Below are 26,016 nucleotides of genomic sequence, written 5' to 3'. Positions count from 1 at the left end.
GTTCCCAAAATGATCACCGACGTAGCGCTCTGAGTCAGAGCTATATTGCAAGGACAGTTCATCAGTTTTGGCATATGTTCCGTTACCACAGTGACAACCACAGGTAGAAAAGCCAGCAAATACTTCAAAAATACTGTCAAAGCCTGCAGGATCAAAACCGCCAGTAAGGACCCACAATCGTGGGCCCGAATAAGGGAAACTCGCTGTGTTTGAAGACATGGAGGCAGAGACGCACAAAAATCCCGGTGTATGCATCATCTGATTTCTGCCTCAAATTTGGGGATGGGAATACGAGGCCTGGACTGAAATTATTTAATGTTTGATGGAAAGCATGTGAGTGAAGAAGCTGGGAAACGAGAGGGAAATGCTAATCGATACAGGAAGCTAGATGAACAAGAAAAGACAAAGAAGAAAGGACAAACAAAAGCAGATGGAAAGATAGGAGAAGAAAGTGTCAGAGAGACCTGCTAGCAGTTTCTGGGTGAAAGAAGCTGTGAACAGTGAAATGAGGGAAACGCATGGATGAATTTATTACAAGTTGTGTGTGGGGTGGGCTCACGTATAAGCTCAATACACTTCAGAGATAATCCAGGATTAGGAATTACGCTCATTAAATCATAACATTTGCAGGCATGTAAACGCATGGTTGCAAAAGGCCCTGTGAAGGTCTAATTAGTGCTCATGCACAGTTAATCCTCTTTCTAAGGGTGCTCTTCTTCCATAGATACAGTGCTGCTTTTCTGCAGCTTACTCCTTGTTTTGTCTTCAAAAGGCAGAAATTGGAGTTTCAAAGGTCTGCAAACCCCATTTTTCCAGGTGATTCTGGCACACTGACTTGAAGTCCTGCTGAGAAATTTTGCAGGAGGAACAGAAACTTTCCGGTACACATTTTAATTTACTCCCCAACACAAGAGATTGGCTTGTTTCAGGGAAGTGGCAAAGGGGAGGAAAGGAGGAAATGAGGAACAGCAGAGGTTAGCTAACATCACTTTTTCAAAGGTAGCTCAATATGGTGTTTAATTTTTTTTCAATCAGCTGCAAGAGAAGTCAGCTGTGGATAAATGTAGTTAGCAATTTAGTCACAGGATTTGTGAGATTCTGTCCCCACAAATCTAGAAGCTGCATAAGAGGAAATCAGTCATTTCATGCTTACAGTTAATTATCTTACACAATCATATGCTAGTGCAGATGCAGAATTAAAAGCTGCCATCATCATCTTCCCCAGACATCCCTGGCTTCCATCTGTTTTCTCTACCTTTCCCTTAGGGAACATAAGACAACTACCTAATTTCATACAAAACATATTCTGAGCAGTGTTGCCTCAAACTTACAGCAGAGACATCCTTCCTCTACCGGAGCTGCTGTGATTTTTATCTAAATTAACGAAGTAGCGTAATATAAGTGGTTCAGTTTCTGCTGAAGCAATAGCACATATACGCCCTACTGAAAGTCACCTAATGGTTGCACACAGAGGGCTGTCAGTGAGGCCCAGACTACACGGCAGCAGAAATTTGTGACTCATGCTCTTCCTACCACAAGCAGAGACTTGACAATGGCATTAGTGGGAAATATCAAGAAAAATGTTACTGTGATCAAGTCCTCAGGACACAATGAATTTAGATGATTTTATGTGGCGCAGGACTACGTGGAGTATCCATCCTGGGAAGAAATAATGATTATGGCAATTACAATTGAAAACAAATCTCAAATGTTATACCCTAGTATAGCGTCTACCACACAGGCTGTATTGAAAATTTGGTCCTTCGAGATAAGAAAAGCATTGAAGCCGTTTATCTAACAATTTCTGAGTGTCTGGGAATGAACTCTATTAATGGCAGAGAAAGCAAGAGATGGAAACAGCAATCATATACATATGAGTGGAGTATTTACTCTTTCTCACAACCAACAGGACTGACAAATTTTACCAAAGCCACGGGGAATTTAAAATATAGTATTAATAGTTCTGAGGCAATAAAAGCATTTTTCCTCTCCCTTTACAGACGCTCTTTAGATTTGTCCCAGGGAGAAATACTGGTTAAAATAGTGTGCAAGTTTTATGCTTTTCCAGGTCGTGGGAGGGAGGCTGGACAGGAGATCAGCCAGTTTCAGATGAGGAGTAAAAGGTCAGGTGTCACATCACTTTCTGGGTACTTATTCTTTTACTTAGCTTCTACAGAAATGATTTCTTCCTTCAAAGTCTCAATAGGGTTCAGCACCTTCTTCCATTTCCAAATAGCCCTCCTCAACCCCTACAAGTAAGACTAAAAACTATAGTTTCATCTGATTTCCTGCTGCAGCCAAGAGTGTAAAAAAGTAGCAGCTTTGAAAAATGGTCCTTGAAAGCCAAAATTGATACCATGTGAAAGGGCGTAGGGTGTCTGCAAAGTAGTTTGAAAGACTTTTTTTTCCAAAAAAAATTGCAAAAGATTTCCTTTAGAATGGAACCTTCTCCACTCTAAGTCATAGTGTTGCCCCCATTACGTCTATTCATAAGTGACATAAATATGAACACAGACTATTCACACAAGCACCTGGCGTCCAGGAAAAGGTGTTACATCATTGTAAATTCAGTCTAGGAGTAGAGAAGCTTCTTTTGTAAACACCTACAGGTGCTTCTCCACCTAGGACCTCAGCCACATCCAGAAATCTTTATGTTTAGTTTGGCTGGATTTGGATCAAAACTGAACATACTGATTCACCTCAAAGTTCTGGACTGGTCTTCCAAAAACCATCCAGAATAAAGAATAAAAGGCAGGTGCATGTATGTTAAGAGGAAGGAATAAAGCACTGATGAAGAATTCTTGCTTGCTTTATCTCAATGTATAAGCTAAATCATGTAAATGACTACAATTATATGTTGTAGGAATGGTGCACTAGGTACTTGTCCTATTCAGCGTAGTGTGCCTGTAAGCTACAGGCTGAGCAATAAGTACTTCTTAAAAAGAAAAGACATGATAAACCATACTTTTAATGGCTTGAAATTATCTCCATATTAGTGCCAAAATTTCAGCCATTTCCCTGGGGTCAATTTAACTTGATTTTTACCTCTTCCTGAAGAACCTCTTACTATTACATTGCAGGATATTGTCTGGTTTGGGTTTTCTTCTTTCCCCCGTCGTTTCCCCTTGTCAATCATTCCTCTCTCTGTGGCAGCTTTCAGTGCCATAGGCTCACTTCATTTGTGGCGTTTCCTTCTTTTCTTTTGGCCAGAAATCTTACCACCCTCCGATGAGGCTGCTGAGATGCAGCGTGGAGAGGTCAGGAGACACAGGTTTGATAGTGCCCGCTCAGAGGACACTGAGACTACATTGTGCTTATTTAAATCAATATAGATCTCCATTCCTAACTAGAGCTTGTTTTAATCCAAGGGAAGAGCAAGGGCTGCTCGGGTTTAAGTTTATAGCTGCTCAGGAAAGTCCATTTTAACTCACTTTCAAGTTTCTGGCACTAGTAACTCCTAGACGGACGAGCAGGAACGTTGTTCCTTGTTTAATAATCATTTCTCATCACGCGCTATAAAGTAGAGCAGAGTTTGGGGCAGGGGGTCCTGAAATAGCCGCAGGCTTTGCTGGGACGTGCACCCAACGCGGGAGAGCTACGTGCAGGAGCACGAGGGTGGGCGCAGAAGGCGAGATGCACCTCGGCGGGGTTTGCAGGGCTCCTTAACTCTGGCCTCGCTGACCCGCATCGTTATCACTTCCGATCCGAGAGCAGGCTCCGGGCCAGGAGCCGGAGATTCGACGCACTGACCTCCAACACGCAGTGCAAACATGCCCCAAGGGCTCAGGCAGCACATCCTAGGTTTAGGTTTCTCAAACACTGTTCTATTTATGTCCGATACCTTAGCACTCACTTTCATCAGTCCCTTATGTACAGCAGGAATTCACAAAAAAGGTGAGACATCCACAAACGAGAGTCCTTTCGGACTCTGCTGCTGGCTGCTTCAGGAGCCTGTTTTGAGGAGAGCACAATAAGACCAAAAAAGAAGCAGCAGCTTGTTGCTTCATTTCCTGAAACTGATATCACTTGTAATAGTGCATACCATGATAATTTATAGTTTAAGATGTTTAAACATGCCTCTGCTGTCACCAAATGGGAATCTGGAAGGAACATCCTGAGCTTTATTTAGCCTGTGAAGGTGCAAGAAAGCCTAGCTGCAAAGGTCCGGCTCCAATTTCTGTCAGTTAAAAAGTAAGCCAGCTGGATGGTACAGGTTTCTCCAAGGATCAGCAGAAGAAATAATGTTTATCTTCAATATAACTTGCAAAGCAGTTTCCTTGGGCTGTGACTCAGGGGCACTTTATTTTTTGTCCTTGTGCTCAGTTCTCGCTCACAGATCACAGAAATGAGTTCAAAATCTAGCAGCTATAACAAGTTTTCCATAAACAACTCTAAGAAAAGTGTTTTGAAGGATCTAATTCTACAACCTTGCTCAAACAGGGTAGTAGTTAATCATATGAATATTTCTGTTTGCTATAGTTTGAGTAAGGCTCGAAGATCACAGAATGGGGACCTAAGTTTTTTTGTCATATTTAAGGAGCAAGTAAATGAGAAAGGTTTAATTGCTACCAATTTGCAGAAACTGGTAACTATTTTCTTGCAAGCATTGAATTCTAATAAACAGATCAATGCTTTTAAACAGGTCCAATATTATTTAGCTTTTTTCTAAGCTCCCTAGTACCACGGGAGCACAGGCTTGTGTTGTAAACGAGAACAAGGGTACAAAGAAGCTTGGAGTATAAAACAGATAATCATAAACGCTTCCCAATCCCCCACTATTCCACACGCCGATAATACCTCTGTCCGCATTGTCCCTTTTAAGTGTGGTAGTCTCAGAGCTTGGTTATTATAAATGGCACCATTCACACTTTTCAGCTGATAGATTTTTTCAGCTGATAGATTAGACGCGTTTCCCACGAATGTGAGGGGATTAAGACAAGAGAATATTTTAAAATAAAATATTAATTGTGGCAGTGCCTTTGCACAGAGAGTCCATCAGTTCAATAAATTAGGTGGTTAGTGATTAGCTGATATTAAGGAATACTCTGAAGAGCAGTCTACACTAAAAGTAAACAGTAAAGTAACTTGTTACACAGTATTGTGTATCAAGAGCACCTATTGGTAGTGGCATTGACAGCAAAAATAATGAATGTATTTGTTAAGTGAGAGTTTGCCAGCTTTCCAGCTCACTTCTGTCGGAGTGGCACTTCCCCTGCCCGCTTGCTCTAAATGGGCCAATTCATAGACTTTGGATAACGGAGAGGGAGGAAAAGTGCCTCTGTCTTCTTGTCTCTGCTTTTGCAGTTTCTAATAATAGAAACCTCAAAGAGTACATTTTATTTTATTTTATTTTGGTATGACGTAAAGGTTTTGTTCAGAGAACCCATCAAATCATTTTAGTAGATAGTAAATGATTAGTTGACTTAGGAAAATGTTCCGAATAACTGTCTGAATTTAAAAAATCTGAGAGTAAATTCGTTACCTTGAATCATACATAGGTGGCCGCAACTGGTGGCGATACAGGCAGCAGATGCAAACTACGTCTTCGTAGAGTGAGAGCCTCTCAGATCTACACAGGTCGCGATCTCTGAATGGAAAGAATATACAATAGCTAGAGCTTCCGGGGGTATTTTTGCCATTAACAATTTTCTTAGAGGTATTACAAATTTTTTTTTTCATCCTTTCCCTTGCTAACTTTTCTAAGGAAAGTTTCCAGAATGGATTCCTTTGTTGCAGTAGCTAGGGTTGCTCCTCAGGTTAGGGATTTTGAGTCTTCAGCCTCATGGCCCTCTCTGGTGTCTACTTAGCAGTGACTCATATGAAACTAATAGCCTGGTATGAAGAAACCGGCATTAAGCCAAATTGTTTGAGGGTTTGAGAAGATTTAACCAGTACTTAACATTAAAATCTGCTCTTCTTTTAATAGGACTGGGCCGGAAAGTATCAGTTAAGCTCCCAGTCGCACCTTCTGAGCAAAACATTACCCTGCATACACAAGGCAAATGTGCGCTATCATGACGCCATGGTCCCTCCGGGGACTGCAGCACGGCCCAGAATTGCTGCTAACCTGGCACTCGTTGCGCTGTGACTAGGAAACGAATGTAGGTATAAATATCACGCGCTGTGGCCTTTAGAAATGACGCGAGACATCTGGCCACGTCTGCCCGACGAAGGCAGCAAACGCTTCCTGCCCCGCTCCGAGACGATCCAGTGCCCAACGCAGCTCGTTGCGTTTCGAAGGACTGGAGGAGCGCGAGTGTCTCTCCCCTTCAGCTCCACCGCTGATTACAAGGGCCCTTTTGCCGAAATAGGAAAGGGGAAAAACAACACGTTCTCTTCCAGGCCAGGAAAAAAAATAAAATAAAAAGATCATCCATTTGGCTCAAATGCTTAGTCAAGTACTTAAGATACCTTGGATGTTCTGTTCAGTGACAGCATGATTAATTTAAAGTGTTCTACATGACATAACCATTAATAAATCAATTGTAAAGTTAAGATACATTTTTAGGCTACAAATCTTACGGCCTTTCCTCAAAGCATAGGGTTCCCCCAATCCTAATCCCACTGAAGTCGACGGGATGGCTCGTTGATTAAGACTTCAGTAGGAAGGATTTCTAGGCTTCTCTCGTTTACACAAGTATAAACTCAAAGCACATTGTTAATCATATTCTCTAATAGTAGGTTTTATACCTGCACTGGGCCACTGAACAAGTATTTGTAGTAGGTGCAGAAGAACTTCTATGTTAAATTGTTCTGCCACACTCGCACCGCAGTTAGCATTCGAGTGACTGTCTTAAAGTTAGCTCGGGCATATGTGTGTAAGCTTCAATAACTCCTTTTGTGTGCAGTATAGACGTACGCAAGCGATTCTTCATTCCTCGAGCTACCCCTTGGGCAAAACACTCACAGTATGTTCCTTCTTTGACGCTGAACCCGCTATTTCCATAATTCTTACAGCCTTCGTAATGCAACTATAGAAAATAGACACAAGCTTATTGCTGCTGTTATGTCAACTCGAAGGCTGTTCCCCCAGCCTGTTATCCTGTGCCCATGGTAACACACCATAAAACGCCATCCACTGAAAAACAGCTTATTGTCCGTACTGTTTGATAGCTGGGAGGAATCATGAAAGCTAATAAAAAATGATTCACACTCACTCTCTCCTCCCATTAAACCAGCTCTTTAAAAGAAAAGGGGGCCAAATTGAAAATGAGCATCAGCAGATACAAGCCTGGTGAAGTCAATAAAGTTGCACCTAGCGAGAACAGCTCTAAATTTGATTTCAACTCTTACTGCACAGGGAAAGCGGAGGTTGCAGTGGCATTATCATAACCCCTCATTAATCTCAGTGGGCAACCCATCCCGCTAACGAGACACACACGGGCTCGAGTGCTAGCATGAGGGTAATGGGCAGAGGGCGTTGAGGAAGAAATTGCCTCACTTTGGACAGAGCATCTTTGACTAGTACTGCTGCCGTTACTGTGGTTAGAGCAGCATCGAGCACTCAGCTGGGCACAGAGACACCACCTTTCCTGCTGTTTCCCAGAACAAGGAAGAACTGGATATTGCCTACAGGATAAAGTGTAGGCGAATGAGCTTGCCGTGCCCTTCTTGGAGGTGGCCTGGTGGAAGCCAGCTCCAGCTCTGCTAATGACCTTGGGCTGGTGTAGCCCAGCTACGTTACACAGCTAAAGGATGTTTGTTTCTTTTCTTTAGTGAAATGGAGCAACACACAGCATGTTAATTAGATCCCTTTACAAATAAAGCAGCAAAATAGAAATATAGCAAAAGCTTGAGAGAATCTCTGCTAGCATGGTGCTACAGTCAATGCTTACAATATGCGTCAGAAAGGCACAGGATGCTAAAACACTTTTCACGAGAATTACCACAGAAAATTCTACTTTCTAGACTACATCAAAGTGTAATGTAATGGTACAAAAGAACCTATATGTTAAATGGTGATACTGCTGCAGAGTGAGAACTGTTCAATGTTCATTCGTCATATGCAAAAGTGCATATTTTACAGGTACTTCATATCACAAGCACTTGTGAAAAAAGTTACAAGTTAAACGATGAATTAAATTTTTGTGCATGTTTGATAAGCCACCTGTAAGAGTAATGCTATGTGAATATTAATAAATATGTAGTGAGCTAGTATTGTATTTCAAGCTGTTTGATCAGGTTAATAAGAAGGGTAACCAAAATATGTTCATAATGATCAACAGAACTCGCTATGTCTAGGCTCTCCCATTTTTCATCTGAACCAATTTAACTTTTTCTTCCTGAAGTTGCTGAAGATGAACACTAAATACACAGAATTGATCAGGGAATAAGCTCTTCTAAAATCTTCTTCACTTCTGCTATGTCAAACTTAGCATATTTACTATGAATGAATCTTGAGAATTAAGTGTTATTGCCAGTTACGGGAATGCAATACCCAAAGAGGGAGAGTCTGAGCTTAGTAACAATGAATAATGCCAAGCAAATTCCACTGAGCACGGGATTAAAATAAGGCTCATGAACTTCGGTGGGAACATGTATATGCATAAAGGTAGAACATGAGAGCAGCTTTAATGGAGATTGAGCCCAAAGAGAAACTCTGTTTTTCAAGTTAATGAGAAAATAAGTTTGGCTGCCTTAAAGACAGATCTTAATGAAATAATTGAGTACCTATAAATGAGGTGCTGTACCACTGTGAAAGAGTAGAGAGTCCAGCCTATAACTTCAGGGCATACGCAAAGAAAAAAAATAGTTGAAATACTGAAACAAATCCTGTTTATATCAAAGTTTAAACACAGATATTTTGTTTTGTTTTCCCTTGCATTTCTTCCCTGGGAGCAATTCAGACAATTGCTCTCCTTAATTGCCATAAGACTCTCTCATGCAAACATTAAAGAGCCTGTAGAAATTAGTCTCTTCCTAAAATATTCAATGAAGTAGCTCCTGTTTTCTCCACACAAAATGAAGGTTTTGCCCAGCCAGAGCTCAAAGATAGGGACAGAGATATAGGAAGGCAATTAATATTTGATGAGGTAGACGCAGGGGATAGAGGGACCCCTGCACGTGTGTGGCAAAGCTGGCCTGGCCCTGCTGAAGGCACCAAACTCACCTTCAGGTCCTAATAAGAGCTCTGAGGGGGCAAAAGCAGCATGTACAAAAGAGAGAGAGAGAGAGAAAGAGAGAGAGAGAGATAATTGAGCAGTACCAGAAGCTGAAAGAGTATGTGAATGAACAAAGGTTTGAGGAATTGATAAAGTCAATAGGATGGAGGTTTCCATGGAAATTCTGAGCCTTCTTTCAGTAGAACCAAGTTCCTATAGTCTATCTGCAACGATGGTCTTCACTTATAATTAGTATTTGTGAGTGGAGATGTAGAGTTGGGGTGCGTTGGATTTCTTCTGTTCAGTAAGGATATTCTTCCAATTCAAATTGTTTTGTATATAGTATTAAACTTTGCATTTGGTCCAAAGACTATGGAATTTTACAGCTTATTCTGGGCATTACCATTCTCATCATGAAGTTCTTTACAAGAAGGAATGAAAAGTAATTGTGCTAGGGCAATGAGGTTACAGTCAAAACTTTGTGTTCTTACCAGTTAAAAAAAAATTGTACTCTTGTGATCTTTCTGCTTTGCTGTCGTTGGGAGCTGCTTTTTAACTTTGGAAGTTTTCAATAGTAGAGCAAAGGAGGAGATTACTGGACATTTATCTCAATGGTAAGCATTATAGGAATACGGAGAAAAAGTCCTAATCAGCAGGTTCATACATTTTAAAATGCTGTGTTCATCTGACAGTTCTTTCAATCACTTTTAGTAAAATACATCTGTAGCCATAGTATAACCCCCCACACCTGTAAATTATAATGTGGAATGTCATGATTTATTTCAGAGCATAAAAGCTGTTAAATGAATACTGACAGCACCATTAGTGCTCTGATCTTGAACTGAAGTGCAAGTCAGCTCTGCTTAAGTAATCGTTCTCATGAGCCACAAATAAATGTGCAGTTAAAAAGGGTGCCGTAAGTTAATCAGAGCAGAATTAGTAAAGAAGTGAGCAATTTAGGAACATAGGAATGGGCACGCTCAATCACATTACTGAACCTTTTACTCTCATATCACGCTTCTATGAGTGGCCAATACCTGGTGCTGAAGGCCAGAGAGTAAAGCAGAGCACTAAAGCATGGACCAAGAACTTGACTCATTCTGCATAAACTCAGTGGTATGGATACGATTTTAGCAGCTGCACTTCCATGCCTGGTACCTCATTCCCTTCCTTGACAAGCAGAGCTCATGTCAGCTCCCCGTGCACTGGGCTCCTTTCGAACCACTGGCGAAAAGTAAAGTAACAATAATTAAATTAATGCAGCTGCTAATGCTCTTTAACTTATCTTACCAAGAATCATCAAGCCATGTTGCCCTGCCCTAAAATCCAGGTTCCTTGATTTCAGCTTCTAGCAGAGAAAACAAGTTCCAGTGCTTCCACTGAAGCAAGATGTTTAATTGGTCTAACTTCTTTGCTAACATAGACTTAAATTTAAGTCACACACCATCCACTTTCTATGAAGATCATATTCTGTCTCATGTGTCCCCCAAAACAATATTGCCCATTCCAATGTTCTTTCTGCACCCTTAAACCATTCTCTTTCTCCTCAAGTTATATAGATTCATCCTATAGATGCTACAGATTCAAATGTCCTTTTTGGAGGGGAAACAAATGGATGTTAATGTCTGTCCCTTTGAATGTTAATCTGCCTGTACCTCCCAAACCCTTACGAATTCTATCATATTATAAAAATTACAACTATTTTATTACTAGCAGCTCTGATCCTGTAATACTCAATGTCTGCTTTATAAAGAGCCAAGCACACGCTACCTCCTCCTGGTTTCCAACAGAGCCGAGGTTTTTCATGTTTGGCTCTGCAGCAAAGGTGCTCGGCATGCTTGAAGAAAAAACTGCTTTCTCTTAATGAGAAAATTCTTCTCTTCCAACACAGCTCTCATCCAAAATTTAGACTTTTATTTAACCTTCGCTTGCATGTCTGAGACATTTAGCCCAATATACTTGTCTATCGGAAGTGAACAGCAACATTCAAATTAAAACAAACATGACAGCCTTCCAATTTGTTAGTTCGTTTGTTCTTTAGTCACCCATAATACTTCACACCTTCTGCTACAATCTCCAAATTCCAGTGTGATTTGTTTATGGTAGTTTATTAACGATTTTTCTTAGGTAAAGCAAAACACCCTGAAAGGTTAATATAAATCACTTTACTTTTGTTAAATGAAGTTCAAATATATATATTTTTTAATTTGTTCCTTACAAAAGTGTACTTCAGTAGTTCCAAACTAACAAACTTAAGTTGAAATAAAATAACTCTTCAACAGAAGAAAATTACTTAATTGATGTGCTGAGGTAATTTCTCATTAGAAATGAAATGTTTCTCTTTACTCATTTAGAACACCAAATGCGACTCTGGCTAATGGAACGAGGTGGCCAGTCTTCACGAGTACTGAACAAAAATATTTAACTTTAAATACCGAACCTTCAGAGATACGTACAAAATTACGTGCTCAGCAGTGTCGATTCTGGAATACATTTTTTCCCAAAGTCCTGGAAATGACAGGTAAAAGCTCTTTTTTGTAGACATATGTATGTAAACTGTTTTATGCAAGCTCATTTGCTTCATATTAATGGGATACTTTAGTTTAAAACTTGATTTGTTTGTAAATGTATTTCCACAAGATGTTCTGATGCTCAGAACTGTACTTCCTACATGTCCTACAGCTGTGGTCATCAGTCCATAACCTTGTAGCACCCAGCTACACGCTGGGACAAAACCGGGAACAGGCCCAGGCCCTGGACTTGTGCAGAGCAGATGCATCTACAACATGAGATATTTTAGCATGGTGTAAATCTCTCCGTATGCAAGGTGTCCGGTGTGAGGGTCTTGGAACTGCTTCAGCTTGGGCTTCCCTGGGCTGGTGGCGACAGCACGAATGACATTGCTAAGATGGGAACTTGCACTGGGATTTCTGAAGGGTGGAGAAGCTTTGTTTAAGCTTCACATGTCCCAGGTGTATTGTGGGCTGTTATAGTGGGATTATATTATATACAGCATATGAGATTATATTATTATGTGACCAATCCACAGAGGATATGAAGTGTTTGGCAGCTGCCAAGTTGGCGTTTGGTTCTTCAGAGTAATGTTTGATTTCTAGAGTTTCAGTCATTGAAGACAACTGAGGGACCTCAGCACTGGCCTAGGAAAAATACATCTGATTTGTAGCTGGCTGTTCGTACACGTTTGGGAGATATAGCTAATCACTACTCAAAAAAGCATAACTGTGGCTGTTTGAAGTCTTGTGTTTAGTTGAGCACAATGGACTCTTAAACCCACTTGCACTGAGATAGGCTTTTTGTGCAAAGGCCAAACAACTGTTTTTGCAAAGCCCAAACTGATCCAGGGTCCATGCCTTCGAGCTGCACCAGGAACTGCTCTTATAAAAGAGATTTTGCAGCTCTGAGCTGCATACTCTAGCTGGGTTGGAAGAGAGTCTCATTTCGGAACGAAGATGCAATTTTTAAAGGTTAATTAGTAATTTACAAGCTTTCCATAAGACTCAGCTCGAATCTTAGACTTAAAAATAAGCAAACTTCCATGAAAAAGTGCACAGATTTCTTTTTCTTCCTAAAATAATTTGTTCCTTCCTAAATTGAGCCTCTGTTTGTGTTATGGCCAAACTTTTATCCTCTCTCAATTCAATAGAAGTTTTTCAATTAAACCAAGGGAAGCACCATCAGTAGGTAAAAGGAATATTTTATCAAACCTAGTCTACGATTTTAAAAACACAGAATATCAAATTATGTGGATGGATTTTAGGGCGGTTTCTCAAATTCTTACAACCCCTTTATGCTGAGCCAGGAGAACCATTTTACAAGTTTCTCTAACCTGGCTGCGAGCTCCTGTGGGGTAATGTATATCTGCCAAATGAGCCGTGCGTAACCAAATGCTCTGTGGCAGAAGAGAGCAGAGCACATCGCTAGACAGCTCAAAACGTCTTGGCAGGACGGCAGAGTTGCTTTGCACGTTCCTGTGGCACGAGGGGTGAGGAAGCAGCCCTCCTGGTCTGCCAACAGACACAAGTACTTCACCTTCTGTACCACATTCTGCAACTCACAACTTATACTTACATTATTAATTAAAAGAAATTCAACATATTCTTCACAAAAAGGAAAGAATCATCATGCCTGAATCCTGCTCTAGAAATGAGCCAAGAACATTGTGAAGAAGTAGTGCTGTTTTGTCAAATATCTGGATCTATCAGTCCTTGAAATATCATAGTAAAAATATTATGTTTTTATACTTATGTTCTGTACACAATCTTTTACAATTCTGACAAAGAAACCCTTATGCTTCTACTTACAAACACGATATAATATCCTTATGTTGTAAAAATTCTCTTCACTGAAATATTTTGCATTTCTATCTCCTTTTATGCCCAGAGGAACACAGGGCACTGCATGTCATAAATAGAAGTATTTCCTCATCTTATGAAGGCCCATTTTTTCTATTATTTCTTCTATGAAAATACTCTTAGAAGTAAAAAATTACTTTAATATGATGTAAGACAGCAGAGAACAGGAACTAAGGACATTCATTATTGCGAGTTATAGTTCAAGGGGAATTCTGATGGACAAAGTGGAATTATATCAGTTAGGATCTGAAGAGGATAACCAAAGTGATTTCTTTTCTCCAGAAACTGCAAAGGATTTCTAGTAGTGCCAAGTGGCCAGGATTTCAGATGGATGATCGTGTCCTGCTTGGCAGCAAACCCCTTGTTTAGTTATTGAGCCATTTCTCGCACAAGCCTTGCTACCCCTTTGAGGTCTTCTGGTCATGTAATGGCCACGTCCAAAGGTGTTCAGCATCTGAACAAGTCTGTTCCCATGACACACCAGGTGAGACAGGTGGCTCAGGGCAGTTAAATATAAGGGAAAGAAAAATATTTTGCCCCTGCCTTTCTTATGGTTAGATATTTTCCATTTTCCTCAAGCAACAAAATCTGATAGGCTGACCATTCCCACCCAGCCTACAAAAAGCTGGGAGCGTTCAGCATTTATTATTTCACTTGAGGGCAAGAGCACTGGGACAATCACCAGAAGTTTTTTTTTTTTTTTTTTTTTTTGACAACTGTTTCTAAAAGTAACACATTGGAGGGACAGAGAACAGTAAGTGACTCTTAAGTAGCTTTTAGAGCAATCATATGTTAATTATAAAAGCATCTATGTAAGACTCTACTTCCTTAATACAATCTGAATGTATCCAGAGCCCTAACTATTTATACACTCCTGTTTCCGCTTGATTATAGAAAGCTGCAGGCAGCCAAACTCTCCATTGGTGTTCCATTACTATTTGTGTCCGATACATAAAATATGTACTTTTCTATTTCTTTTGTATCCTATATCATAAAAGAAAACAAATATCAAGGTAGCTAATATGAACTCACTATATTTTAAAAACTAAGCCCTGAAAAGATTTTAGGAGACAAAGAACAGTTAATGTCAACCTCCTGATTAGTGAATAACCAAAATCATTGTATTTGCTATGATCATCCAAACAACATCTGGATTCTATAGAGGTATCGAAAGAGCTATAGATACTCAGGGCATTCAGACTGCTAAAAATACAGTGAACTAGAAAATTCACCATCAGAATCAGTTTTCTATTTCCATAGAGCTAGGTCCTGCACTCGTTATGCTTGTTCAAAAGTGAATTACTCAAAAGTAACCTCACCAATACCACTGCAACTGTTCAGTGTGCCTACTGCCAGCCAGCCACAGATCTTGATTTTTTCTAGCTCCAGCATCTTGCATCCCAGGTCATAGGAGACAGAACAGCCCTTACAATACTTCACCTTCCAGGCATCAATATTGGCTTTTGGAGAAGAAAATAAAAAATCTAAAGTTCTTCAAAAGACATATGGAAACAAATACTTTTTTTTTAAAAAAAGCATGAATATTCAACAGAATATATGATTTAAAAATATCAAATAAAGAGATAAAGGTATAGGTACTGTTTCTTTTCTACTTGGTGACATTTTATGTAAAAACTATCACCATGGGAGTCTGCAGTAGATCAAGTTGTAATGTTTATCATACTGATAAATCCTGGTACCTGCAAACATCTTTTTGATTGATGAGGTGTTGAGAAGGATAGAGAAATTAATTCTAACTTGCCATCCCTTTTTAATTGTACTATAAAAGAACAGCTACATGGCCTTTGCCCTGCTCCTAATGACAATAGCACAAAAATACATTTAAGATTAGCACTTTATTGGCACATTCAGTCCAGCAACAAATGACGGTATGGAGACAAATTTAATTTTACTATAATACCATTTAAATGAGGGCTGTATTGCTATGTGGAAAGAAAAGAAACGCCAGCTGTCTGTGCTGACCCTGTGCTGAGGCATAGAAAAAACTTTATTTTTTGCTTTGTTAAACTGAGACCTTTCGAAGCATGAAGATATGATTCACTGCCTACTGAAATCTCCCCTTTTCTCCTCATAAATTTCGCTGGGCTCTGGATCAGGCTAATTGTTATTACTGTAAGGTCTGGGACTATCTAAATTACTGTATATAGCAAAATAAGTTCACTGTATTAGTAGCCGACTTCTGTAGTATTGCAGCTGATCGTAGCTGCCCAGTGCTCCAAGCTGCAATTACTGGTCAAGCCGAATTCCCCAATTTATTTTTTTGCCTTCTAGCTGACAGCTCGTCTAAGTCATGGGTGGTTGCTTCAAAGAGATTGATGATGTTGGTGATAATGGGATGCATTGACTTGTGACTTCAATTTGGATCTTATCACTGCAAAAAGCAAACAAATGGGAATCCAAGTTCTTATTTCAGTGTTTTCCTTTCTCCCTTGTCTTTTAGATTCATAATGATGGCTAGTCTGCGTTCCTCACTGTCTGTTTTCCCCAGCTCACTCACTCCTTCACAGTGATCCTTAAGCAGCACTGAAATGTCTCATAATTTATATTCTAGAGCAGTGATTTTTTTAATTGAAGATGTGTGTATGGTAGATTTATTCCATTTTATTCCAAGTCTTTAGACAGAAATACTTTCCAAATATTAAGACTTCAGACACACCTAAACCTGAATAATGAAGGAAGAAATGGAGCAATTTCTTGAACTGATAATTAGAAGATTTGCCTGGATAAAGCTGGATACCCATAACAATCAAGTATAAGAAAAGAAATAAGATATAGGCACTTTTCTCCAAATAATACAAGAACAATCCAAATGCTGAGTTACCAAACCATCCGAGATGCGTGGAAATAATTTGGCTTTATCTGAGAGCCTGACTTCTTTAAATTAAGAAATATGCAAAGACCAGTTCTTAGGGTCAGGAAAAGAAAATGTCATGCATATCTTCTCCCTATAGTTCTGCGATTCCTATCTGCCTAGCTTAGTAACCAAAGCATGGTTTTACTGCTACCAGCATTGCAGCTTTATTCTTAGAGTTAATGACAATGCTGGCCAGCAGAAACATTTTTTACATTATCTGAACTTTCTTCAAACCCTGATATGACCAAGCTTATATTCTTCTTTAAACTGAGGGAGAGGAGTTTGTTTAATTTTTTTAATTTTTTTCTTATATTTGCTCTTCATACTTTTACTTTTGACTACAAGCAGAAGTACAGAACCACATCAAGAAAAGGTTGAATTTCTGCCCTCACTGAAACCAAGTAGTAATGAAAATCTCATTTCAAAGTCTCATTAAATTGCCATCTGGATTTCCAGACCAAAAAGGTTTGGAAATGTTGAGCTGAACAGCAGATAAGCAACTAAATTACTGGATGCTTCTCCAAACTAAATCTCTGAATCTGTTAACTCTCTTTCCAGAATATTTTCTCTACTGATGTGTAAAACACAAAAGTAGTATTTCATTTTCACATAGCCAGCTAAACTTGCACTGCTATCAGATCATAAAAAAGGGGGAAGGGGTGTATTTATGGAGGAAAGGGGCCTGTATTCTATCCTAGCAGAAGAACATAAAATCAGGAGAGCGTAAAGCAACTATGGAAATGGTATAGCATGAACGCAATTACCGAATTTTTTTCAGAAGCAAGTTATGTCAATATGGGAGACTGAGATAATTAGGTCCACAAATGCTTCTAAACTTTAAGGAAAAACAAAAACCAGAAAAATCAAAACAATCAAAACCAAAAAATCTCTACAACAGATCTAAAATAATGACCTACATGCAATGAACTTTAAGTGTTATCTTCCCCTTAGCTGCTGTATGAATCGTTTCTACAGCATCCCCCAGTTCCTCCCTGGGGCTAATTTCCTTTTGGGAATGGAAGAAGTGATCCCTGTCCATAAGATACTTTGGGAACTTTCCAAGATGATCTATTTTTATTACCCTTCTTAACCTCACCCTCTGCTATGATGCCTATTACAGATTTGGCAATAAATATTGTCTTGGGACACAGGATTAGTTGGCACATGTTTTATAGGCTAGAACAAGGAGAGAAAAAAGCAATTTTTTTATGTTGACATTGTGCACGTTTTACTGCATCTTTCTCCAAACTTATGTCTTTTATGCATTAAACATGTATATTTATTTCAAAGCAGGGTGAAATCATGACCCTATTAAATCTAATGGCAATATTGTTCTCATTTTGAGCTGAGCTGTGATTTCACTGTATCTTTGCATGCACCTGTCTCAGTTTGCATCTCTTTGGAGCATCTAGGTTTCACTTTAAAATATACCAAACCAAAATAATATTTTGAGGATTTCAGAAAGACGTGGCTTTACAATGACTAATTTGATGGGTATGAATATTGGTTAAAAAGCAATGAATCTACTGCAAAGTATATTTATTATCCTGAAGTGCATGTCAGGATGATATCTGTCCAGTCCCTCCTTCCTGATCTAAAGATAAAATGTTAATCACTGAATTTCCAATCTTTCCAGGTTAGAGAAAAGATATAAAGGAAGACTAGCCTATAATGTATCTAGAGTAAATGACAGTGATAATCAAAAATATTTTCAATTAGCATTTAAAGATTCAAATTTAGATTAGTGTAACCCATTTCATGTTTTACAGGAAGTGTTGATGAAGCAGAACAAGAGTGGAAAGCAGGATTCCATCGCTGGAACAATTACATGTCGGACTGGAAAAATCAATTTAATGATTACACTAGCAAGAAGGAGAAATGTGCAGGTCTCTAATTAATATGTTTATCCTTTCCAGTATGTCTGTATTACTGTTGATCAAGGCAAATATACAGGTATTTTTAACACATCTAGCATAAAATGTTATGCAGATTTTTAAAAAAATTATGGGTATAATATTAATTCCCCAGATCTTTCATTTCTGTTTTACCTCATATCTCAATAAACAACAAGACATCCAAAACCCTTTGAAGCTTCAGTGTGCTAAATAGGACTATAGATATTAAAGTCTGAAGATTAATGATGTACATACTATTACAAACAGTTGCTGCTTAAATTCACACTTCAAAGAAACAATGTAATCTGTTATAGAAAAATGGATTTTTTAAATAGAAATAGCTGTGTTTTAGAGTATTGTCATGCAAAACACAATTGGTTTTGATCTTTGACTGCGATGCTACAGCACTTAAACCTTGCTTCAGACATAATTTAATTGACATAAACATAAAGAGATTATAACTTTGCTGGACACATCAAATGATATTTGCTTGTTAGACCAAGAAGTTTTAAGGCAGTCAATAAAGCCTGAATTATTGCTTCTTTATGGCCAAATCTGTAGGACAGCCAAAGCAGGAGAGCATCCAAACTACCTGTTCACGGCCTAAAGTCATCTGCCCCCTGTGCTAGCACAATCGTCAAGCGAGTTAGAATAGCCTCAGCTTCTGCTAACCCCGTTTTGCAAAGAGTGAGGACTGAGGGATACGCAAAGAAAGAAATCTGCGGCCAGGGCCACCCTTCCCCTGCTCACACACCCCAAGCCTTCAGTCTGCACAAGTCTCTGCTGTGCAGGTAAGCTCCGATTATGGTGATTTTTGTCCACTGAGCTGCCTCCCAGGTGATGCCCCACGTTTGCAGGAACGTGCGCTGCAGGATACGCTTCCATACCTGCAGAAAAGCACCGACCTGCATGGTTCACCAGAAATCAGTCCCGAAAGCCCTGCTCAGCCAGACAGAGCAGGGACCTTGCCCCAAAGCGTTTGCGCATTTCAGGGAAAGCGTGGAAGGACATCATGCAAGGTGAAGTGGTCAGGACCACCGGCTCTTTCAGAGGCACACACGCAGCTAACTATTCCTCCTACTTCTCCGCTTTTGGATGGGGTTGGAAGTTATATGCCTCAATAATACCTTACTGAGCTTCCTTTCACCATCCCATCTGGGAAGAATAAATGTCAAGAATTTAATATAAGGAAGATGCAAGAGGAACAACCCATCTCATAAATAAATTATCCTGAAGTTTTTGTAAAAGTCCCCACTTTCACTATTTCTCTGCAGCCATTTCCTGTTCTGGTGATCACAAGCTCTTGCAAAATTCCTTGTTTAATTTGCCATACTGATGAGATCTAGATAGCAGAGAGCGGTCTCTTTTTGGTGTCCAACTTGAACATGCAGGATTCCTACACAAAAAGGGGTCATCATTTATTTTTCAGAAAAGCCAAACTCCATAACCCATGATAGCTTTTCATCCTTTCAGTTAAGAGAATACAATTATTTCCTGAATAAGTTATGAAAGAAAAGAAAAACTTCTATCACAGTACTTCTGAAGACCACAATCAAACTTCCACAACTTCCACAATCAAAAACCTGAACATTTTTGGGCAGGCTGGTTATAACTATGAAAGCATCTAGAGGTTGAAAAACCCTCTTCATACAGCATTGCATGTTCATACCACAAGTAATGATCTCACTACCTACATCAGCACGGTTACTGATATTAAAAACAGCATGGAGAGCTGTGTCAGTCTGCAATGCACTGGATATTTACTGAGGATTGCTCATACTGCTGATAGCTACGGAGGACGTGCCAGAAGGACGAGCCTCTGCTCCTCCTCCAGCTGGGTCTGCCCATCACCACATCCCTCCGCGTGCGCTCCAGAGGTGCCGGGTACCGACCTGCCACAGCGAGCATCCACAGGAGCGACACCACCCCCAGCACACTTACACACAGCACTTGTAGTCCTTGATATCCTCTCTTCAGCCGTATTTCAGTAGATATCTGTCTAATCAGCCCAATCAATTTAAAAAAAACTGAGCTAACTAAAATGCACAAATAACCTTTGGGAAGGGTGGTTGTAAAGAGGTTTATAAAATATTTTGTTGGTTAGGTGTCTTTGTATGTGCTGTTAGCTAGGCTGGATATTTGAAGAATAATTAATACTCTTTCCACAGTATGTATACTGTGTCCATTTCACAATCTTAAAGAGGAATAAAGATGGAGGGGAGAGGAAAGAATAAAATAAAGCTTAAATCACTTCTTAAAGAGCTGTTTTACTGATTTTCTTGGTGTGAATAAATTGATAGCTTTGTGTTTTTCATATGCTGGGAAAGGAATTCTCTGTTGTATCATTCACATGAAATCAACATATCATGTAGTCACACATCCATATCCCACACTTACCCAAATATAATAAAGCCTGAAGTATTTAGACTTAACATGGCTGAGGTAATGAAGAGCTAAAGACCAGTCCCCATTGTGAAGAGTTTAAAAGTGAAGGTCAAACATACTTGATATCATTTGAGGTGATTTTCAGTGTCATTGCTTAACCCAGGGCTTGCATGTTAGAGGGAATATCTCACCCAGACTTCACTGAGGATGTAATGTTGTTAATTAATGATTTCTCTTTGCTCAAAAGAGGCAAGAAACCAAGGTTTCTCTGTGAAACCAGGGAAAATGTGTTGATACTTTCAACTCATACTTGATATCTGAAGCAAGAATTTTGAATTTAGTCCCAGAGCTGCTGGAAGATTATAATAAAATGAACTTCAGTGCCAACGAAAATGTTGGCATTAAACCAGTTGTCATTAGGTTTATAAGCTAGCAGCACACTGATTAAATTACAGACATTTCACACTTATTTTAGAGATAGTCATAAGAGGGTTGGAGTCAGAAGTTTCCCAACAAAACTGTTTAATTAAGAATAGCAGCTTTTGAGTTTTTAATGTTTTCTCTAAAGGAGTTTGGGTCCGATAAGCTCTCAGTAAAGTGTTATTTGAGGGAAACCCTACCTATGATTCTGCTGGAGCATCCAAAACCAAAGGAGCCGGCATGCTCAGAGTACCAGGGTTGAGGGGCTCTGCAGGGTTTGATGGCCCTTGGGCAAGTCAAGGTCGAAGCTTTCTGGCTGCAGACTGTGTCTGGAAGCTGCCCAAGCACCAGCCCTGCACTCAGACAGGGGCCCTTGGACCCTTCAGCTTTTCTCTAGCAGAGCTAAAAACCCCAAGGCTTTCAGGCTTCCTTGAAATTGCAGCTTTTACACCCATAACTTGGATATTTAGGACTGGCTTTCAGGCTTTTTAATCCATCCCTCAAGGTTTATCACACTGAGAAAGCCAAATTTCCATTTAACTGGAAGCCTGGCTTTTCAGCCCCTCTTCGGTCACTGGAGGCTCAGGCTATTTATAGAGCAGAGATGGTTGCTCTATAAATACATAGATATATGCACAGAATTTAGCTCTTTGTCAACAGGTAGCTCTGATATGTCTGTGAATAGAAAGGAACAGAGGCAGCTCCATGTTATTCCATAGATGGAAATGCATCTTTGCAACATAACAAATATAAATTTTTTATTTTAGGTAGAGTGCTGTAGAGAAAATTATCATAGATTATGGAGAAAGTGATGCAATATAAATAACACGTTCTGGCAGTTTCATGATGTACAAGCTTAATATGACCCTCTTTGAGCCTCTCTAATGTTCTTGTTACAATGGATCATCAGCAAGGGATTCGGCCTATTGCCATATGCAGATATCATACAAATTAATCTGGTCATATTAATGGTGTGCGTATGTGTGTGCACATGTGTGAGCACACGTGTCTTCGTCAACATCACAACATTGTCTTCTTCTCAGGCAGGATTATAGTTCACGCATTTCTACTGGCTCAGCACCAGTTCTGCAACATCAGTAGCAGCTATTTTGAGGGACATAATAAACACCATAATGCTTCGGTTACACCTGCAAAATGTCCAGCTATTAAAAAGCAGTCTGTGGTGCCACTACCAAGTGCCAGCCTGAAAACAGTAGACAGGTCCCTTTGCCCTTCCTTCCCCACCATTCGAAACAAGCATTTTTGCCCCAGAATCATTAGCAATTAAAGGGCTGAATAGCGTATATGGAGGTCCTACATAGCCTAGTATCTCTGTTCTGATGATTCCAGCCAAAATATTCTCCCACTGAACTGCAAAACAGGCTTAGGAGCTTGCCAGCAATTCTGAATATGGGGCGAGCAATGAGACCAGCAGCTCTGGCTCGAGCCTGGGGTCTGCTGTGGGAAGCGCAAGGGCCAGCTGACAACTTTCTCACCGACTTTCCCTTCCAACCAGTGGAACTGTGGGCATTTGCCCAAAAGCCCAACCACTCTTGGCTTGGCCAGCAGCCCTAACGCCATGCAGCTGTGTAACGGATAGGTGCAGCTGGACACGTTTAGCACTGCCAGTCCCTCTGGAGCACATGCCACACACCGCCTGATTTGCTCTGGGTGGACTGGGAGCAAGAATCTGTTAGGAAAAGTTCTGGGTGGGTTTTCCTATTGCTAGGTGAATTACTGGCTCTGGGTGGGTGGGAAAATTTTTTTTAGATCTCTAGTAATCATAAATTTTAGATTAAATGAATACTATGGCTTAGGGATCTACAAGAGGTATTTGGAAACAACGCATGCACATAGCCAGTACCTAACAGCCTTGACCCCGTTCTTTGAGCAGAGAGAACCATCACTCTAAAATTACATGTTATGGACTTTAGAAGCTGTGCATCCATATACACATACCTATATATAGGTATTCACCGGAAAATGCCTCTCAAAACTATCTCCAACCTTTGCAAGCAACAGTGACTCAGGAATGAAAGCTTATGTAAGGGCAGTATATGTTAATCTTTTTTATATTTTCAAAATGTGTCATGTAACTGAAGAATAAGATGATCACAGGACATTCTGATATAAATCAGCAAACACCTCAGCCAAATTAGTCGTTCACAGTTAAAAGTTCAAAAGCTTTTACTCTGATTTCAATTGTTTTAGGAGCAAATTTTATGAACAAACATAATTAGCCATTTTTAAATGCATCATAAGACAAGATAATTCCGTCCTGACCCCTGCTGAAGTCTTGAAGCATGAATACTGATTATCTTCTTTTCGCATGTCAACCTTCAAGCATTTTGTTGATGAACTAGACTAGTTGCACTCATAAAAAACTTTAACTCATAGCCTTAATGACTACAACGCAGCAATGTGAATCTACAATTAGTGCAGGTGTGAATTTTTGAGAGGCTTTTAATTGGATTGCCAGTGAGTTTAAATAAGGCTTCCAGGCATACAGCATATGAAAATGCTGGGCTGAGGGTGGGTTCGTTGCATGATGATTTCAGCTAGTTTGGGGAGCGCTAGGAGGAAAAGCGAAGCCCAGTCCCAGTACAGGGCCTGTTGCACAGGAGGGAGCGGTGGGAATTACAGCAGCTTGCAGGTGCTCACAGACTTTGGGAGTCACATTCAGACGTTACCAAATCCAGCCATTACTTACATCACCTTCTCTTTAAGAATACTCACTCTGGTCAGGGTCCTAGAGACTGCCTGGAAATTACTGGTGTTTCAAAACTGCAGAAATATCTGGTGCCTGGAAAAGAATGCCAGCTTCGGCTTTTAATGTTCCACTTCCACTTAATATATTCCAAGAACTAATGTTTTAGCCACTATTAATAGCACAATGTACAAACGGTGTAGGTGGTTCTTGCAGTTTGGGAGTGCTGTGGTTAATTTCTTTAATTTATAAAGTATTTATAAGTCCTCAGTTATACTGAGTAGTGGTAAAAGTGTGTAGGCAGAAAGCAGTTATCTCCACACCTCTCAATCTTCCAAATTAAATTCGCTCTTGCAGCATGTCTAATCACTTCAGGGCACCTCATCATCTTCTCTCTATTACAGGCTATGCAGCACCATTTCTTGCAAAAGAGATGCATATATTTCAGTAGAGTTTTAAAGATTGATCTTATTTTATTATCTCATATGTGAGGCAATTAGGGTTTAACCCAGAATAAGCAGCAAGAGACATGACTGATCATTCATCAAGAATTGTTTAGAAAGCAATTCACATGGATTTTATTTAGGACTGAGAACCAGCTGGAATTACACATCCAAAACGATACTTCTGAAATATTAAACTCCCCCACACACACACTAATTACCAAGCTGCAAATTTTATAGATATTGCTAGCTGAAGTTATATCAGAGTCATTAAATAATATTGATGTACATAACTGTTAAATATATTTATTTTAAGTCAGGAAAAATTAGGCCTGGTTATTTTTTTTTAATTAGGATTTAGAATTGCATAAAAATATATATTTTTTTATCTTTCAGTATATTTTTACTGTGGAGTTCATCCCATTTCATGTTTCATTCTTTCATGGCTACAGTGGCTTGGATAGAACTGTTTTCCTCTCTCCCTGCTCTCTAGAAGAGACTGATCTTGTAGCTCTCATTGAAGTTATATTTTTGGTTTCAAGAATGATTCTTAGAAACCAAAAGAGCAAGTATACACTTATATACATAGTGTTGTCTTGATTCATATCATATAGTATTTTATATCACATCTCTGTTTGGGAATGACCTCAGCACTCTCAATTTTAGATCACTGGGTGATCAGTTAATGAAAGCTTTGTCATTACCCTTTAGCAGAAGCAAGGAGAGCTCCTTTGACTGACATTTTCAATCTTCTCTATCACTTAGAAATCTGGGAGATATTTAATATCTAAGAATAAATTCTCCACCTCTAAATATGTATATATTTTTTGCAGATTTCTGTTAATGACAAGCTAAATGCAAGAGTAAAATATGGACAAACCATATTTATGCACTCTTTGCAGTGGAAAATGCATGAGAAGCTAAAAACTCCATCCAGTTTACATTTAGTAATTTAGCAGTAGTATTACATCACATTTAGTAGTAGTGTTTATATTTACACTCCATTTAGTTTACATTTTGTACATTTCTATTCTTTTGCTCACAAATGGCCTCTGAAAAATGGAAGCAGAAACCAGAGTTATCCTCTGCAAGTCCCTGGCAAAGCTGTCAGCATGCCTTCAGCTCACCTGAGCATCCTCTGCTCCTGCACAAGGGCTCTGAGCAGGCAGGAGATGAGGTTAATTGTACTGGAAATCTGATCCGCCCTAGCAGTTCCCATATTAACCACTTTCAGATGCAATGTACAGATGATTAAAAATAATAAGATCAAATACAGCCAAGAATTCCTTTCTAGAGAGAGGCATTGATAATCAACTGCTACAGCAGCTCCCAAGTCTGTTTTGTGCCAAGTCCCATCACTCTTCCCAGCAACTCCAGAACCACAAAACTGGATTTTGGCCAAAACTCAGCCTGTAAGCCTCTGCTCTTACTTCAAGATGCAGCTTGATGGGGTCTGGGCAATGCAATCTGACAACACTTCAGAGGAAGAAAAGCAGTAAAGAAAACCTCACTGTGCTTTCTTCCCTATCCCCAGGCAGAGCATGCCAGATTAACTAGGCTTTAACTACCTCAAACTGTAAGAACACAGCTATAGCATGAGATTTTCTAAAAAGTTCCATACTGAAATCAGTCTGTATAAGGTACAAACAGGGTCTTACCTGCCTTTTTCCACCTAGTTAATCCCAGGCTAACTGCTTCCCATGGTGGCTGCTGTAGTAGGACCATAGAGCCACAGCCACAGGCTGATGAAAACAGGGCAAAAGTCTCCTCCTAGGCAGGAAGGTCTTTTAACAAGAAGGTGCTTCAGAAGACAATTG

At 39.6% G+C, this 26,016-nt stretch overlaps 1 protein-coding gene across 2 annotated transcripts in view; it reads left to right on the top strand.

Moving 5' to 3' along the window:
* BCHE (butyrylcholinesterase) overlaps positions 1-20,503 on the top strand; it is a 53,396-nt gene extending 32,893 nt beyond the window's left edge. For both annotated transcript variants that reach the window (XM_064516581.1, XM_026105767.2), the window contains exons 3-4: positions 11,456-11,622; positions 18,119-20,503. In XM_064516581.1, coding sequence (XP_064372651.1) covers positions 11,456-11,622; positions 18,119-18,243 — 292 coding nt within the window. In that variant the 3' untranslated portion in view covers positions 18,244-20,503. The remainder of the gene's footprint in view (positions 1-11,455; positions 11,623-18,118) is intronic.
* The last annotated feature ends 5,513 nt before the right edge of the window (positions 20,504-26,016 follow it).

Source organism: Dromaius novaehollandiae, chromosome 9 (assembly GCF_036370855.1).
Source record: "Dromaius novaehollandiae isolate bDroNov1 chromosome 9, bDroNov1.hap1, whole genome shotgun sequence".
Taxonomy (NCBI): Eukaryota; Metazoa; Chordata; class Aves; order Casuariiformes; family Dromaiidae; genus Dromaius; species Dromaius novaehollandiae.
The sequence above is the reverse complement of the archived record's forward strand: the minus strand, read 5'-3'. Positions and strand labels throughout refer to the sequence as shown.